The 18,979-nt window shown below is 46.3% G+C and overlaps 1 protein-coding gene across 1 annotated transcript in view; it reads left to right on the forward strand.

Annotated features, from left to right (window-relative positions):
• Positions 1-2,237: 2,237 nt before the first annotated feature.
• The window catches only part of GABPB2 (GA binding protein transcription factor beta subunit 2), a gene marked incomplete at its 5' end in the record, with an annotated part of 30,402 nt that continues 13,660 nt past the window's right edge, over positions 2,238-18,979 (forward strand). Inside the window, 3 exons of the mRNA XM_008048372.2 lie at positions 2,238-2,432; positions 8,550-8,700; positions 16,749-16,862. Coding sequence (XP_008046563.1) covers positions 2,238-2,432; positions 8,550-8,700; positions 16,749-16,862 — 460 coding nt within the window. The remainder of the gene's footprint in view (positions 2,433-8,549; positions 8,701-16,748; positions 16,863-18,979) is intronic.

The raw sequence follows: 18,979 nt of genomic DNA on the forward strand, positions 1-18,979 counted from the left end.
AAGACCAGCCTGGGCAACATCGTGAGACCTCATCTCTACAATAAATCAAAAAATTAGCCAGGCGTGGTGGTGCACACCTATAGTTCCAGTTATTTGGAAGGCTGAGGTGGAAGGATCGCCTGAGCCCAGCAGGACAAGCCTGTGGTGAGTGTGCCACTGCACTCTAGCTTGAGCAACAGAATGACGTTCCAACTCTAAAAAAAAATTATTTTTTTCAGACAGACATAGTGATTCACACCTGTAACCCCAGCACTCTAGGAGGTGAAGGCAAGAGGATTGCCTGAGCCCAGGGGTTCGAGACCAGCCTGAGCGACTTTGTGAGACCTCGTCTCTACAGTAAATAAAAAAATTACCTGGGCACGGCAGTGTGTGCCTGTAGTTCCCGCTACTTGGAAAGCTGAGGTAGGATCATCTGAGCCCAGAAGGTCGAGGCTGTAGTGGGCATGAGGGTGCCAGTGCACTCCAGCCTGGGCAACAGAGTAAGATTCTGACTCAAAAAAGATATTTTTTTTCTTTTTAAGTTTTTAAAATTTATTTTTTATAGAGATTGGATTTTGCTATGTTGCCCAGGCTGGTCTTGAACTCTTGTACTCAAGTCTCAAATGATCCTTCTACCTTGGCCTCCCAAAGTGCTGTGATTACAGGAGAGAGCTACCATGCCTAACTAAAAATTATTTTTGTAGAGACAGGGTGGGTCTTACTGTTTCTCTGGTTGGGCTTAAACTTCCTGGGCGCAAGTGATTCTCCCACCTGAACCTCCCAAAGTACTAGGATTACTGGCGTGAGCTACCACACCTGTCCAGTGTTCTTTTTTTTTTTCATTTTTAATACTTTTTTTTTTTTTGAGTTGGAGTCTCACTCTGTTGCCCAGACTGGAGTGCAGTGGCCGCTCCTGGTCACCGCAGCCTCGACTTGCTGGGCTCCGGCAATCCTTCCGCCTTAGCCTTCCCAGTAACCGGAATTACAGGCGCGCGCTACCACGCTCAGCTGATTTTTTGATTTATTGTAGAGATGAGGTCTCGCTGCCCAGGCGGGTCTCAAACCCGTGGGCTCAGGCAATCCACTCACCTCAGCCTCCCAAAGGCGCGGGATTACAGGCTGAGCCACCGAGCCCGGCTTAATACGTTTTTGTGGAGGCAGGTTTCCTTTTTTTTTTTGAGTTGGAGTCTCACTCTGTCGCCCAAACTGAAGTGCAGCGGCTGCTCCCGGCCACCGCAACCTCGCCTGCTGGGCTCCGGCGATCCTTCCGCCTCAGTCTTCCGAGTAGCTGGAACTACAGGCGCGCGCTACCATGCCCGGCTTATTTTTTTATTTATTGTAGAGATGAGGTCTCGCCAAGTTGCCCAGGCGGGTCTCGAACCCGTGAGCTCAGGCAATCCACTCACCTCAGCCTCCCAAAGGCATGGGATTACAGGCTGAGCCACCAAGCCCGGCTAGAGGCAGGTTTCACTATTTTGCAGACCGGTCTTGAACTGTTGGCCTCCCAAAGTGCTTGAATTACAGGCATGAACCATTGTTCCTGGCTCAGTTTTTCTTTTTCTTTCTTTCTTTCTTCTTTTTTTTTTTTGAGTTGAAGTCTCACTCTGTCACCTAGGCTGGAGTGCAGTGGCACGCTCAGGGCCACTACAGCCTCGACCTGCTGGGCTCAGGTGATCCTTTTGCCTCAGCCTTCCAAGTACCTGCAACCACAGGCACCTGTCAACATGCCCGGCTAATTTTTTGATTTATTGTAGAGATGAGGTCTCGCCAAGTTGCCCAGGCTGGTCTCAAACCACAGGACTCAGGCAATCTTCTTACCTCAGCCTCCCCAAGTGCTGGGATTACAGGTTTGAGCCACCGTACCCGGCCCCTGACCTAGTTTTTCAATATTTAAAAGGATGACAGACTTTATTGATTTTTCTTCATTCCCTTTTTGCAGGTGTTCTCTGCAATTATGCCTATTTTTTTTTCAGGCACTTGGCTCTCTGTTAATAAATGCAGCAAAAATCTGTTCTATCCCTCTTCCTCTCCCATCTGTTTAATTTCCCAGTGATGTCCTTAGAGGACCCATTGATTGAAAGCATTATGTCTACCAGCATTTAGGGGAATTCGATAAATGTTTTCCCTTTGATATTCCTTAAAGGTGATCTGAATTTGAGTATGTATAATCTCTGGAAATCCTGTTTGTGATGACAGGATGTTGCACCTGTGCTACTGTAACCACTGTTTGTTGAGAAAAAATTGCTTTTCTATGACAGAATGGTGCAGATGTGAATGCCAAGGACATGCTGAAGATGACAGCTTTGCATTGGGCCACGGAGCACCACCATCGAGAAGTCGTAGAGTTACTTATCAAATACGGAGCTGATGTTCATGCTTTCAGCAAATTTGATAAATCTGCTTTTGACATAGCCCTGGAGAAAAACAACGCTGAGATTTTGGTCATCCTCCAGGTGTGATTCTTTTGCTGCTTCCCAGAGTAAACTTCAACGGAATTTAAGGATTTTTTGGTGGGAGTTGAGTCAAAGCTGATTTTCCCTATCTTATCAAAGTAGCACTTCTTTTTTTATTTTGTTTTGTTTGTTTTTTGTTTGTTTGTTTGTGTTTTTTGGGGGGTTTTTTTGAGTTGGAGTCTCACTCGGTCACCCAGACTGGAGTGCAGTGGCCGCTTCTGGCCACCGCAGCCTCGCCTGCTGGGCTCCAGCGATCCTTCCACCTCAGCTTTCCGAGTAGCTGGAATTACAGGCACGCACTACCACGCCAGGCTGATTTTTTTTTTATTATTTATTGTAGAGATGAGGTCTCTCTGCCCAGGCAGGTCTCGAACCCGCAGGCTCAGGCAATCCACTCATCTCAACCTCCCAAAGGCGCGGGATTACAGGCTGAGCCACCGAGCCCGGCTAAAGTAGCACTTCTAATATGTCTCAATCTTGTACTCATCATTAGTACCTTTTACAAAAAAAATTCTATGAAGCCCTGAAGTCATGATGATTAAGAACAATGTTGTAGCCGGGCTCGGTGGCTCAGCCTGTAATCCTGCGCCTTGGGAGGCTGAGGTGAGTGGATTGTCTGAGCCCACAGGTTTGAGACCCACCTGGGCAACTTGGCGAGACCTCATCTCTACAATAAATCAAAAAATTATCAGCCAGGCGTGGTAGCGCATGCCTGTAATTCCGGCTACTCAGAAGGCTGAGGCGGAAGGATCGCTGGAGCCCAGTAGGTCGAGGCTGCGGTGACTGGGACCGGCCACTGCGCTCCAGTCTGGGCGACAGAGCGAGACTCCAACTCAAAAAAAAAAAAAAAAGAACAACGTAGCCAATACAAAAACAATTATTTGACTTTAGAGTGATTTTTTTTTCCCAGGAACATTTTTTTTTTTTTTTTTGTTTAGGAGTCTCACTTTGTCACCTAGGCTGGAGTACAGTGGCACACAAATGGCCACCACAGCCTCAACCTTCTGGGCTCAGGTGATCCTTCCACCTTAGCCTTCCAAGTAGCTGGAACCACAGGTACACACCACCACACCCAGCTAATTTTTTTTTTTTTTGAGTTGGAGTCTCACTTTGTCACCCAGACTGGAGTGCAGTGGCCGCTCCCAGCCACTGCAGCCTCAACCTGCTAGGCTCCAGTGATCCCTTCGCCTCAGCCTTCCAAGTAGCTGGAACTACAGGCGCGTGCTACCATGCCCGGCTGATTTTTGATTTATTGTAGAGATAAGTTCTCGCCAAGTTTCCCAGGCAGGTCTTGAACCCACGGGCTCAGGCAATTCACTCACCTCAGCCTCCCAAAGTGCGGGATTACAGACTGAGCCACCAAGCCTGGCTGAGGGTCTTTCTTTAAGAAAAGAATTTTTGGCAGGGCACGTGGCTCATGCCTATAATCCCAGCACTTTGAGAGGCTGAGGTGAGAGGATTGCCTGAGCCCACGGGTTTGAGACTAGCCTGGGAAACTTGAGGAGACCTCATCTATACAATAAATTTTTATTTAATTAATTAATTAATTAATGTTTTGAGTTGGAGTCTCACTCTGTCGCCCAGACTGGAGTGTAGTGGCCACTTCCGGCCACAGCAGCCTCGACCTGCTGGGTTCCGGCCATCCTTCCGCCTCAGCCTTCCAAGTAGCTGGAACTACAGGTGCGCGCTACCACACCCGGCTAATTTTTTGATTTATTGTAGAGATGAGGTCTCGCCAAGTTGCCCCAGCGGGTCTTGAACCCGCGGGCTCAGACAATTCACTTACCTCGGCCTCCCAAAGCATGGGATTACAGGCTGAGCCACCGAGCCCGGCTAATTTTTAAATTTATTGTAGATACGAGGTCTCGCCAGTTACCCGGGCTGGTCTCGAACCCTGGGCTTAGGCAATCCTCTCGCCTCCATCTTCCAAAGTACTGGGATTACAGGTGTGATCCACAGCGCCCAACCTCAGGAACATTTATTTTTCAATTAAACTTGACTTGGGACTATACTAAAAGGTACTTTTTTATTTATTTATTTTGAGTCAAGTTTCACTCTGTTGCTCAGGCTGGAGTGCAGTGGCAAACTCACAACCACCGCAGCCTCAACCTACTGGTCTCAGGTGATCCTTCCACCTCAGCCTTCCAAGTAGCTAGGACTACAGGTGTGCACCACCATGCCCGGATAATTTTTTTATTTATTGTTGAGATGAGGTCTTGCCAAGTTGCCCAGGCTGGTCTCGAACCCCTGGGGTCAGGCTATCCTCTCGCCTTTACCTCCCAAAGTGCTGGGATTACAAATGTGAGCCACCGTGCCTGGCTACTTTTATGTTTTGTTTTTTGAGTCGGAGTCTCACTTCTTCGCCCAGGCTGGAGTGCAGTGGCAAACACGCTCACAGCCACCTCAGCGTCAACCTGCTGGGCTCTGGTGATCCTTCCACCTCAGCCTTCCGAGTAGCCGGAACTATAGACATGTGTTACCACACCTGGCTAATTTTTTATTTATTGTAGAGATGAGGTCTCTCCAAGTTGCCCGGGTGGGTTTTGAACCTGCAGGCTCAGGCAGTCCACTTGCCTTCGCCTCCCAAAGTGCTGGGATTATAGGCTGAGCCACTGAGCCTGGCCTTATGTTTTCTTTATTATTATTTTTAGTCAGGGCCTCACTCTGTCGCCCAGGCTAGAATGCAGTAGCACAGTCACAACTCACCACATTCTCAAACTCCTAAGGCTCAAGCAATCCTCCAATCTCATCCTCTTGAATAACTTGGACTACAGGTGTATGCCACCACACCAGCCTAATTTTTTTTTTTTTTGAGTGAGTCTTACTCTCTCGCCCAGACTGGGGTGCAGTGGCACACTCCCGGCTACCGCAGTCTCGGCCTGCTGGGCTCCAGCGATCCTTCTGCCTCAGCCTTCCAAGTAGCTGGAACTACAGGCATACGCCACCACATCTGGCTAATTTTTGATTAATTGTAGAGATAAGGTCTCACCAAGTTGCCCAGGTTGGTCTCGAACCCGTGGGCTTAGGCAATCCTCTCACCTCGCCTTCTGAAAGTGCTGAGATTAATAGGCGTGAGCCTCCATGCCTGGCCTAATTTTTTGACTTTTTTGTAGAGATGAGATCTTGCTATGTTGCCTAAGCTAGTCTCAAACTCCTGGGCTCAAACTGTCCTTCTACCTTGGCCTCCCAAAATGTTGGGATTACTGTGTCTGGCCACTTTAAGTTTTCTGGGTGTACATCAACTGATGTGAGAGTACACAGATGCTCCTCTATTTATGATGACATTATATCTGGGTCAATTTACAATGAGTTTTTCTAGATGTAACCCCATCATAGGCTGAATTTCTTTCACACCATGATAAAGTCAAAAAAGAGTTGGGGAGCATCTATGTGGCTCTAAAGCATATTGGGTGATCAAACCATCTCAGAATTAAAAATTATTTGTTATGATTTCATCCAGTAATTTTTTTTTTTTTTTGAGTTGGAATCTCACTCTGTCGCCCAGACTGGAGTGCAGTGGCCGCTCCCGGCCACCGCAGCCTCGACCTGCTGGGCTCCGGCGATCCTTCCGCCTCAGCCTTCCAAGTAACCGGAATTACAGGCATGAGCCACCACGCCCGGCTGATTTTTTTTTATTTATTGTGGAGATGAGGTCTCGCTGCCTAGGCGGGTCTCGAACCCGCGGACTCAGGCAATCCACTCACCTCAGCCTCCCAAAGGCGCGGGTTTACAGGCTGAGCCACCGAGCCCGGCTCATCCAGTAATTTTTAAGCCAGCACTGTGTATCAGGGGACAATAGAATGGGGGATAAAAAAATTAATAGGGCATGCCTCTTCCCTCAGAGGGTTGACAGCATGATCAAAGTAAAGACAGGAAATAAAGCTTTCCAGTACTATGTGATCAACAGATAGCTAGCAAGTGCTATGGGAGCGCAGAAGGACTATTAATGCTGCTGAAGGGAAAGATTCAAGTGTGTGTGGAACTGAAACTAAGTGTTGAAGAAGTAAGCAAAGAATTGAGAAAACTATAATCTAGGCTAGAAAAAGCAAATCAAAGGCACAGAGGTATGAAAGAACATAGAGGAAAGAGTAAGTAATTTTGTGAATAGAGAGTGAGCGAAGAAAGTGGAGTTTGGAGCCAGCCTCGGTGGTTCAGCCTGTAATCCCGCACCTTGGGAGGCTGAAGTGAGTGGCTTGCCTGAGCCCACGGGTTCGAGACCCGCCTGGGCAACTTGGTGAGACCTCATCTCTACAATAAATCAAAAAATCAGCCAAGCGTGGTAGTGCACGCCTGTAGGTCCAGCTACTTGGAAGGCTGAGGTGGAAGGATCGCCGGAGCCCAGCAGGTTGAGGCTGTGGTGGCCGGAAGCGGCCATTGCACTCCAGTCTGGGTGACAGAGTGAGACTCCTACTTAAAAAAAAAAAAAAAAGAAAGTGGAGTTTGGGAATGGCAGACACTAACCCAGCTCGAGAGTTAGGCTTGGTTCTGAACATAGGGGTGTTATGTGGCATGTGAAGGGGTTTGAACTCTTATGTGGGCCAGCACATGAGTTTCCAGCAGATGCTCTTAGAGGACTGATATGATTAGATTTGTTTTAGAACGATTATTGTTTGGAGTATGGCACACACATTGGACAGAGGTCACTTAATGCTAAATAATGTGACTTTCATTATGACAGGCAAGAGCCAATGAGAATTTAAACTAAGGAAGTGATAGTGAAGGACAGAAGAAAGGGCAGATTCAAGAAAGGATTTAGCTCACAGTGGCCTCAATGTCCTGGGCTCAGGTGATTCTTCCACTTTAGCTTCCCGAATAGCTGGGATTACAGGTGGACTCCACCACACCTAGCTAATTTTTAAAAATTTTTCTTAGAGATGATGTCTTGCTATTTTACCCAGGCTGGTCTCGAACTCTTGGGCTCTAGCAACTCCAAGAGCCCAGCTCTAGCTCTTCCTGCCTTGGCTTCCCAGAGTGTTTGGATTATAGGTGTGAGGCACTGTACCCAGCTAATAATTTGTTTCAATTGAAGCTCTTAGTCAAGAGGATAATTATATATGAAAAATGGCCATCTCTGCTGCATTTTCAGTTTTTTCTGACAGATGGTTATAACCTGATCATCTTCTTCAAGTTTCAATTCTTTGTTTAGAGCCCTTTCATAACTGGACTTTCTTAGTAGCGACTATGTTTATAGAAAACTGGTTCTAGCTGGGCGTGGTGGCTCACACCTGTAATCCCAGCAGGTGGAGGTGAGAGGATTGCCTGAGCCCAAGGGTTCGAGACCAGCCTGGGCAACTTGGCAAGACCTCATCTCTATGATAAATCAAAAGATTAGCTGGATATGGTGGCACACACCTGTGGTTCCAGCTACTTGGAAGGTTCAGGCAGAAGGATCGCCTGAGCCAGCAGGTTGAGGCTGCCATGGCCCTGAGCATGCCACTGCACTCCAGTCTGGGCAACAGAGTGAGACACTGACTCAAAAAAAAAAAAGCTGTGTCTACAAGTAATAAAATAAAATAACGGTAAGTATCTTTTTACCAAAATTGAGCAGATATCGCTAGAAGCAAAAGTGCAGCATACAGAGCTAGACTTTAAAGTCTGACACTAATTTATTTGCTCGGGATATATTCTCTTAGGAACTTCTTCAGTACCAGAATGGAACAAGTGTTGGACAGAACTCTGGAGAATAGTGTTCCCTACACATACTCTGCAGGGATCTCCTGCTAACACACTGACTTGGAGATCATTGGTCACACAATTAGACTATTCAGGCCAACTTCCTCATTTTTCTTTCTTTCTTTTTTTCTTCTCATTTTTAAAATAAATAAAAATAAGATCCAGAAAGTTTAAATGCATTTTCTAGAAGTTTTTGCAAATAATGCACCTTTGCTTTTCTGAAGTAGAAACAAGCTTGGGAAAGAAACCTAACAACTCTGTTTCCCTTGTTTGAAAAAAAAAAAGGCAGTCGTCATGAGAACTCTCAGCTCCTTGGGACACTGTGTGCCGAAACTAGTTCTGCTTGATAGAGCACTAGAGTCAGGGTAGAGAGTGTGCTGTTCAGTAACTGTATAACCAAAGTTAATAAGTTCTGACATTGAAATATCCTGCCTTGTGTGGTAGGAAGCAATGCAGAATCAGGTGAATGCTAATCCTGAGAGAGCCAACCCTGTGACTAACCCTGTGACCATGGCTGCTCCATTCATCTTCACGTCGGGAGAGGTTGTTAACCTTGCTGGCCTTGTTTCTTCAACCAACACCAAAACAACCTCAGGTAATGTTCTAATAACATGTCATTTATTTTAGACTTAAAAATGAACAGAAGCCAGACATGGTGGCTCCTGTCTGTAATCCCAGACCTTTGGGAGACAGAGGCGAGAGGATTGTCTGAGTCCAGGAGTTCGAGACCAGCCTGGGCCACTTGGTGACACCTCATCTCTACAATAAATCAAAAACTAGCCGGGCATGGTAGCGCGCACCTGTAGTTCCAGCTACTTGGAAGGCTGAGATGGAAGGATCACCTGAGCCCAGCTGGTCAAGGCTGCAATGGCCATGAGTGTCGCACCACACTCCAACCTGGGCGACAGAGCGAGACTCCTACTCAAAAAAAAGAAGAGAACAGAACCCCAGGTTTTCTTAGAGATGAACAGATAACCTGTCTGATACCCACTCCTTTATTAAAATATTTCCTTGAAGAGATTTGTAATAGATTTTAAAGCCAAGGTACTTTTTCTTGCTGGGAGAAGGGAAGATCATGCATAGGGGTAGGGGTTATACATGAATATTTATTGTGGTTTTTTAAATTATTAATTTTTTTTTGAGTTGGAGTCCCACTCTTGTTGCCCAGGCTGGAATACAGTGGCATGCTCACGGCCACCGCAGCCTTGACCTGCTGGGCTCAGGCAATCCTTCCACCTCAGCCTTCCAAGTAACTGGAACTACAGATGCACGCCACCACGCCTGGCTAGTTTTTGTGATTTATTGTAGAGAGGAGGTCTTACCAAGTTGCCCAAGCTGGTCTCGAACCCCCGGGCTCAGGCAGTCCTATCACCTCTGCCTTGCAAAGTGCTGGGACTACGGGCTGAGCCACTGCGTCCAGCCAGTTGTGTTTAAAGTAAAACATTCTGGCCGGGCTCAGTGGCTCAGGCTGTAATCCCACGCCTTGTGAGGCTGAAGTGAGTGGATTGCCTGAGCCCGCTAGTTCGAGACCCACCTGGGCAACTTGGCGAGACCTCATCTCTATAATAAATCAAAAAATTAGCTAGGTGTGGTGGTGCACACCTGTAGTTCCAGCTATTTGGAAGGCTGAGGCGGAAGGATCTCCGGAGCCCAGTAGGACAAGGCTGTGGTGGCCGGGAGCGGCCACTGCACTCCAGTATGGGCGACAGAGTGAGACTCCAACTAAAAAATAAATAAATAAATAAATTTAAACATTCTGGGCCCAGTGTGGTGGTTTATGCCTGTAATCCCAGCGCTTTGAGAGGCCAAGGAGTTCAAGACTAGTCTGGGCAACTTAGTGAGACTCCATCTATACAAAAAATAAAAATAAAAAAATTAGCCAGGCATGGTTACATGAGCCTGTAGTCTCAGCTACTCAGGAAGCTGATGATTACTTGATCCTAGGAGTTCAAGACTGGAATGCAGTGACATAATCATATGATCTCTAAAAAACAAAAAGATAAAATGTACTATAGATTAATCTATTGAAAGTTATGCCTGGCCCAAATGTAAAAAATATGAGGATGCCTCAATATAGTACTACTACGGGAAATAGATAAATGTTCATATTCTAAAGCAATAAGAAGGTTGGGCAGGGTGACTCACGCTTGCAATCTCAGCACTTGGGGATAAATGCTCGAACCTAGGAGTTGAGACAAGCCTGGGCAACATAGTGAGACCTCGTCTCTACAAAAAGTCAAAAAATTAGCCTGGCATGGTGGCATGTGCCTGTAGTCCCAGCTACTTGGAAGGCTGAAGCAGGTGGATCACCTGAGCCAGGAGTTGGAGGCTGCGGTGAGTGATGATCGTGCTACTATACTCTAGCCTGGGCAACAGAGTGAGACCCTGACACCAAGTACTTTTCTCTGCTATTTTCTTTTTCCATATCCTCCCTAGAATAAATTAACACTTATACTATATTCAGATGATCAAATTTACCTCTTTTACATCAGTACTCTAACAGCCACTTATGTTTGTTACTGCTTTATTGTTTATTTATTTTACTGCTTTATTTTTTATTTTATTTTATTTTTTTGAGTTGGAGTCTCACTCAGTCACCCAGACTGCAGTGCAGTGGCCACTCCCGGCCACCACAGCCTCGACCTGCTGGGCTTCAGCGATCCTTCCGCCTCAGTCTTCCAGTAGCTGGAACTACAGGCGCGTGCTACCACTCCCGGCTAGTTTTTTAAAAAATTTATTGTAGAGATGAGGTCTCACCTGCCCAGGGGGGTCTCAAACCTGCAGGCTCAGGCAGTCCACTCACCTCAGCCTCCCAAAGCACTGGGATTATAGGCTGAGCCACCGAGCCCGGCTTTTGCTTTATTATTTATATACTTTTTAAAATCAGAATTGTGTTCAAGTAATAATAATAATTTTTTTGAGTTGGAATCTCACTCTGTCCCAGCCTGGAGTACAGTGGCATGATCACAGCTCACTGTAGCCTCCACCTCCTGGGTTCCGGAAGCCCTTCCGCCTCAGCCTGGTGAGTAGCTGTGACTACGCGTGTGCCCACCACACTAGGCTAATTTTTTCTTTATTTTTTGTAAGACAAGGTCTTGCCATGTTGTCTAGGCTGGTCTCAAACTCCTGGCCTCCGGTGATCCTGGCACTTTCAGAGGCCGAGGCAAGAGGTTTGTTTGAGAGTTCAAGAGCAGCCTAGGCAACTTGGTGAGACTTTGTCTCTACAATAAGTCACAAAAAACTAGCCAGGCATGTAGTTCTAGCTACTCGGAAGGCTGAGGTAGAAGGATTGCCTAAGCCCAGCAGGTTGAGGCTGCAGTGGCTGTGAGCGTGCCACTGCACTCCAGCCTGGGTGACAAGAATGAGATTCCAATTAAAAAAAAACTGGCCTCAAACAATCCTCCCACATTGGCCTCCCAGAATGCTGGCATTACAAGCATGAGCTACTGTGTCTAGCCTTAAATAATTATTGATTGACTAGCTGCTTGACCTTGGGAAAACTACTTACTTCTCTAAGCCTTGTTTACTTATCTGTAAAATTGGGATGTAACACATACCCCCAAACAAACTAGAAAAACAACAAAGCGGAAAAAAATTTGGGATGTAATAATACTTATCTTATGAGATTGCTGTGAGACTTTGATATTTTGTTTTTCAGGGTCCATTTTATAGTAGGGCTTCAGTAATAACTATTAAATGAAAATGTCACTTCTCTGTGCAGGTTGACCCTGACATGCCCACAAGGGGGCAGTAGTGATCGTTATTTTGTAGGCTATCAGCAGTTATTTAAAAACATTTTGCTTTCAACCGGGTGATGTAAAAAATTTAGCTTAAATATACGTATACATGTGATCAGAACAGTCACAATCTCTTGCATTTGTAGTGGCTCAGGTCACACTTATTAAAATAAGTGCTTTTATAATCTAAAAATCATTAGTAGCCAACAAAGTTGTATGTTCACAAACATGCAGAAGGAGCTAGAGTTGCATCTTTTAGTCTAGCTACTGAAATTCTCCTGACCCTGATCTGGAATGATAAGCAAAGCCTAACACATTCAGGACAGAACTTCCTTGCCTTGGTTCTTGTGGTCTAGTATTGTGTTTGTCATGTAGCTTTTGGCAGACCTACTCTTCTTTTTATCTTCTCTCTGTTGACAACTGCAAATCGAAATTGCTAAACTATCACTAAATGAAGCTGACCTCCCCAATGTCATTTTATTCAGGAAGCAGTTCTACCTGGCTATCTCCCTTTAGCTGATTGGCCCATCCAGTGCTTAATCACCAGTACAGTTAAAAGAAAAGAGAACATTTTTAAGACAAATTCAGGCTGTGTGTTATCCAACTGGATTAAAGGATTTTATTTCCTGGAATGATGAGTGGGCTTCTTGTTTCCCATCATCTAGTAATAGTTTTAAGAATTGGGACAAGCTGGGCGCGGTAGCGCACCCCTGTAATTCCAGCAGTTTGAGAGGTGGAGGTGAGAGGATTGCCTGAGTCTAGGGGTTTGAGACTAGCCTGGACAACTTGGCGAGACCTGGTCCCTACAATAAGTAAAAAAATAAGTTGGGGCCGGGCACGGTGGCTTACACCTGCAATCCCAGCGCTTTAGGAGGCAGAGGCAAAAGGACTGCCTGCGTTCAAAAACAGCCCGGGCAATTTGGCGAGACCTCATCTCGACAATAAATCAAAAAATTAGCTGAGAGTGGTAGTAGGCACCTGTGACTCCAGCTGCTTGGGGCTGAGGTGGGAGGATTGCCTGAGCCCAGGAGGTTGAGGCTGCTGTGAGTGGTGGTCAAATCACTGTTCTTCAGCTGGGGCCACAGAGAGACCCTGACTCAAAAAAAAAAATTCATATTCTTTGTTTCATTTTAGGTGGATTTGTGAGTTCTTATATAAGCATTTGGTATGAAAGGCTGAATGATGAGAAAAGCATAAACTAAGCAGAAAAATCTGTGAATAGGCTAGAGCTGAATGTTGCTCTGCATGGAGTCATTTGGTAGACATTGGCTCCTGGAGGTCGGGCATGGTGTTCTACTCTGACCATTTGGCTCCTTGGGTATTTTATGAAAGCATTAGAATAAAACTGGCCCCTGAGTATATGTGTAGAGGGGAAAAAAAGGAAAAAATAAATAAAATAGGAATACCATCATTAGCTCCATCTTCATCCTTACTCCCACAGTCATCCTCCAGAAGCTTTAATTAATATGGTTCACAGCTTAAGGAGTACTACTGCACAAGTAATTCATCTTTTTTTTTTTTTGAGTTAGAGTCTCACTCTGTCGCCTAGACTGGAGTGCAGTGGCCGCTCCTGGTCACCGCAACCTTGACCTGGTGGGCTCCGGCAATCCTTCTGCCTCAGCCTTCCCAGTAGCTGAAACTACAGGCACGTGCTACCACACCCGGCTAATTTTTTGATTTATTGTAGAGATGAGGTCTTGCCAAGTTGCCCAGGTGGGTCTTGAACCCGCGGGCTCAGACAATCCACTCACCTTAGCCTCCCAAGGGGTGGGATTACAGGCTGAGCCACCAAGCCCAGCTGTAATTCATCTTTTTTTTTTTTTTTTTTTGAGTTGGAGTCTCACTCTGTCGCCCAGACTGGAGTGCAGTGGCCCGCTCCCGGCCACCGCAGCCTCGACCTGCTGGGCTCCGGCGACCCTTCCGCCTCAGTCTTCCAAGTAGCCGGAATTACAGGCATGCGCTACCATGCCCGGCTGATTTTTTGATTTATTGTAGAGATGAGGTCTCGCTGCCCAGGCAGGTCTCGAACCCGCGGGCTCAGGCAATCCACTCACCTCAGCCTCCCAAAGGCGCGGGATTACAGGCTGAGCTACCGAGCCCGGCTTGTAATTCATCTTTTTAAGGAAAGTTTGCTGAAATTTGTTTTATAAACTAGTTAGATTCCCTGGATTAATCACATTAGAAAAGGATCCTTTGCTCTGTGAAGGCTTTTCTGTAAGGAGTGTTAAACAGGAGTTTTCCTTGAGTATCTTACAGATAATTGACTTCTTGATGGAAGAAATGCGAGAAAGAATCTGGGTAGTGGGAAAACTTAAAAATTAAGAGTACATTTACAAAGAAGATAATTGTATCAGTCAGAATCAAATCAGAAGACAAACTCCAAGGTGATTTGTATCATTTAACTATATACATTTATATATAATTTCCAGTTTATGATTTATAAACTCATACATATAGTGTATACACCATTCCTTTTAACCAGGAATAGTGGGTTAACTACTGAGGGGTGAGGAGAACTCTAAAGAATACAGGGGTATCCAGCATAGGGAACAGCCACTACTTCTCTATAAAGTTTAATCTCATCCAGCCAACAAGAAATATACAGAGGGTCTAGCTGCAGCCTTACAAGGCAAGGCAGACAAGGGTGGGTTTGGAGCTGAGAGGTAATCCATTCGCAACTGGAACAATAAGTATCTCTGAAACTACAGTGAAAGACATAGGGAAATACAGTTCATTTTATAAAAGTTAGATTTGTGCAAAATTGTTGAGTGCTACCTTTTTCTCCCACAAGAAAACATCTGCAAGTACAATAGTACTTTTGGCTCATACGATCAGGCATGCCTGTGGCCAGATCTAATGTACTTCCCTCTTACAATTTAGCTGTGAGCACAGCACACAGACACAAGAGGAAAAGGCCATCACAAAGTAGCTCTAGTACCTAGTTATTGTTTTGAGCAGTAATCTGTTGTCCTACCCTTTCACATTCAATAGATGAAACTTCAGGCATTTATTTATTTATTTACTTAATTTTATTTTTTTGAGTCAGAGTTTCATTCTGTCATCCAGGCTGGATTGCAGTGGCATGCTTACGGCCACCACAGACTCGACCCGCTGGGCTCGGGTGATTCTTCCGCTTCAGCCTTCCACGTAGCTGGAACTACAGTTGTGTGCCACCACACCTAGCTAATTTCTTTTTTGATTTATTGTGTTTTGTTTTGTTTTGTTGAGTTGGAGTCTCACTCTGTCGCCTAGGCTGGAGTGCAGTGCCATGCTCACGGCCACTGCAACCTCGTTCTGCTGGGCTCAGGCTATCCTTCCACCTCAGTCTTCCAGGTAGTTGGAACCACAGGCATGTGCCACCACACCTGACTAATTTTTTTTTTTATTTATTGTAGAGACAAGGTCTCACCAAATTGCCCAGGCTGGTCTTGAACCCATGGGCTCAGGCAGTTCTGTCACCACTGCCTCCCAAAGTGCTGGGATTGCAGGCGTGAGCCACCATGCCTGGCTACTTTTTTTTTTTTTAGTCGGTGTCATTCTGTCACCCAGGAGGAAGTACAATGGCATCATCATGGTTCACCATAGGCTAGACCCTCTGGGCTCAGACAGTCCTCCCACCTTAGCCTACCAAGTAGCTGAGACTACAGGCGCACACCACCATGTCTGGCTAAGTTTTTAATTTTTTGCAGAAATGAGGTTCCTCTATGTTGCATAGGCTGCTCGCAAACTCTTGGGCTCAAGCAATCCTCCTGCCTTGACCTCCCAAAGTGCTGGGAATATAGGTATAAGCCATTGCACCTGGCCGAAACTTCAGACTTTTATTTTTATTTTTTTTGAGTTGGAGTCTCACTCTGTCGCCCAGATTGGAGTACAGTGGCACACTCCCGGCCACCACAGCCTCGACCTGCTGGGCTCAAGCGATCCTTCTGCTTCAGCATTCCAAGTAACTGGAACTACAGGCGTGTGTTACCACACCCAGCTAATTTTCTGATTTATTGTAGAGATGAGGTCTCACCAAGTTTCCCAGGTGGATCTCGAACCCGCAGACTCAGGCAATCCACTCACCTCAGCCTCCCAAAGCGTGGGATTACAGGGTGAGCCACCGAGCCTGGCTCAGACTTTTTTTTTTAGTTAGAATCTCACTCTGTCACCCAGACTGAATTGCAGTGGCACACTCCCAGCCACCGTAGCCTCTACCTGCTGGGCTCAGGCAATCCTTCCACTTCAGCCTTCCAAGTACCTGCAACTACAAGCATGCACTACCATGCCCAGTAATTTTTTTGATGTATTGTAGAGATGTGGTCTTGCCAAGTTGCCCAAGCTGGTCTCAAACCCCTAGGCTCAGGCAGTCCACTCGCCTTGGCCTCCCAAAGTGCTGGAATTACAGGCTGAGCCACCGAGTCCAGTCAACTTCAGACTTTTAACAGTCCTTGCATTAGATGTGAATCCTGTTCTTCACACCCACTTAGCTGGTGAACAGAGGAAGCACAGTTGAGGAGAGCCCAGGCGGGACTACTCCCTGAGCACTGCTGAGCTCAGGTGAAGCATGCCTTGTACGCTCGCTGCTGCTGCCAAGTAGAGCCCTGCACAGCCAGTCGAGGGTGTGGGTAGCACTCTTGGCCTGTTAGCTACTAATGCTCAGCACTGGCAGTGCTGAGAGAATAATCAAATGAGGGGAATGCAGTGGTCCTGTTCCAAGCATATTAATTTAGTCTACTTTAAAGGAAAACTTTTTAAACCTCAAAAGAGTTTTAACACCATGATAATTGGTTTATGTCAGTTTGGATCAAAGAACAAGATTAAGGACATTAGAGTGAAAAGCTGAGTCTTGATTTAATGAGCCTTTTGTGGTTTGCCTCCATTTCTTGTTTACACTGGACCTCACTTGCCTTTTTTACTGAACTAGGTGACCCCCATGCCTCAACAGTACAGTTCTCAAATTCCACCACCTCAGTGCTGGCCACCCTGGCAGCTCTTGCTGAGGCATCAGCACCCCTCTCCGACTCACACAGAGCCACAGGTGGGTAAGGAATGTGCTGCTGGGGGAATCCCCGATGCGTCTTTGGTTTCTGAATCTCCAGCAGATTTATTCTGTGTGAAATATTAAAGAATTATAGGTAATTTGAGGCAACTGGGAAAAAGGGATGCAAAGTCATCGAGCATCAGAAAGAAAAATTGCCAAGTGATATAATGAGACAGCCGAATCATAGCAGAGAAGGACTGAATTACCCCCTTATAGTTTGAAGTTTGTTTTCTCCGACTCCTGTTGTTTCAGATTGAAGTGTTTCTTCTTATACTGGCAGATATTTTTGGAGATGTGATGTTATGGTTTGTCATAGAATGATTCAGAGTAGCAGCCTAGATATCTCTTATTAAAGCATCAAAATACTTGGGACTGCTACCTTTCTCGCTGCCATATCCTTTGTACTTCAGGATGGCTTGCTTTTATTTTCACTGGAGCTATTGTTTTGGCATTTCCAATGGAGTTGTGCAGATGTATGCTGTGTAGTGTCCCTCTGATATGTGAAACAAAAGTTTCTGAGTTGCTTAGCCAGAGCTAGTGGCCTATGGGGAGAAAAGCCTTGGGCTCCACATATTCCGGGCAGATAGTCATAGGTAGAGTTCAGTAGTCATCTAGAAATCTTTCTGGAACCTTCTGGCCATCTGCTACACTGTAATGTGAGCAGATTCTTCTGCTTTCTTTCTGCCATTGACATTTGGGTGGTGAAAACATTCTTCCAAATCCAGCCCTATTTTTGACTGGCGGTCATCATAAAGATCTCCACTTAAGCTGGGCTCGGTGGCTCAGCCTGTAATCCCAGCACTTTGGGAGGCTGAGGTGAGTGGATTGCCTGAGCCCACGGGTTTGAGACCCGCCTGGACAATTTGGCGAGACCTCATCTCTACAATAAAATCCAAAATTAGCTGGATGTGGTAGCACGCGCCTGTAGTTCCAGCTACTTGGAATGCTGAGGCGGAAGGATTGCCGGAACACAGCAGGTCAAGGCTGCAGTGGCAGGGAATGGCCACTGCACTCCAGTCTGGGTGACAAGAGTGAGACTACAACTCAAAAAAAAAAAAAAAAAAGATCTCCACTTAGCCAGGCTCAGTGGCTCAGCCTGTAATCTCGCGCCTTTGAGAGGCTGAGGTGAGTGGATTGCCTGAGCCCACGGGTTCGAGACCCGCCTGGGCAGCGAGACCTCATCTCTACAATAAATCAAAAAATCAGCCGGGCGTGGTAGCGCATGCCTGTAATTCCGGCTACTCGGAAGGCTGAGGCGGAAGGATCGCCAGAGCCCAGCATGTTGAGGCTGTGGTGGCCGGGAGCGGCCACTGCACTCCAGTCTGGGCGACAGAGTGAGACTCCAACTCAAAAAAAAAAAAAAAAAGAGCTCTCCACTTAGATGTGTGTGAGTGAGCAGCATGCATGACGGGGGAAAAGCCGTGTGTTAAACTTGTCCTTGCTGTTCTTTGGGGTTGCTCCTTGACCTTGTATGAATGACTTCTAAACTATATGGATGATGCAGACACTATTTGTTATTGCAAAGTTCTACTTGCAACTCTTTTTTTTTTGAGTTGGAGTCTCACTGTCGCCCAGACTGGAGTGCAGTGACTGCTCCCAGCTACCGCAGCCTTGACTGCTGGGCTCCGGTGATCCTTCCACCTCAGCCTTCCGAGTAGCTGGAACTACAGGCGTGCGCTACCACGCCTGGCTAATTTTTTGATTTATTGTAGAGATGAGGTCTTGCCAAGTTGCCCAGGTGGGTCTTGAACCCGCGGGCTCAGGCAGTCCACTCACTTCAGTCTCCCAAAGCGCAGGATTACAGGCTGAGCCACCGAGCCCAGCTTCTACTTGCAACTCTTTAGGTAGAGAAATTCCATAGTGTAAGAATTATTTCCCTTAACAGTGTTTTGCTAATTAGGATATTGACTGACCAAACTGAAAATCTCGATTCAACATAATACATGTAACACTCATAGAAAAAGGTAAATTGCCGGGCTCGGTGGCTCAGCCTGTAATCCCAGCACTTTGTGAGGCCGAGGTGAGTGGACTGCCTGAGCCCGCGGGTTTGAGATCCGCCTGGGCAACTTGGTGAGACCTCATCTCTACAATAAATCAAAAAATCGGCCGGGTGT

The sequence above is a fragment of the Carlito syrichta genome, unplaced genomic scaffold, assembly GCF_000164805.1.
Source record: "Carlito syrichta isolate Samal-C Ts95f unplaced genomic scaffold, Tarsius_syrichta-2.0.1 Scaffold123379, whole genome shotgun sequence".
NCBI lineage: Eukaryota > Metazoa > Chordata > Mammalia > Primates > Tarsiidae > Carlito > Carlito syrichta.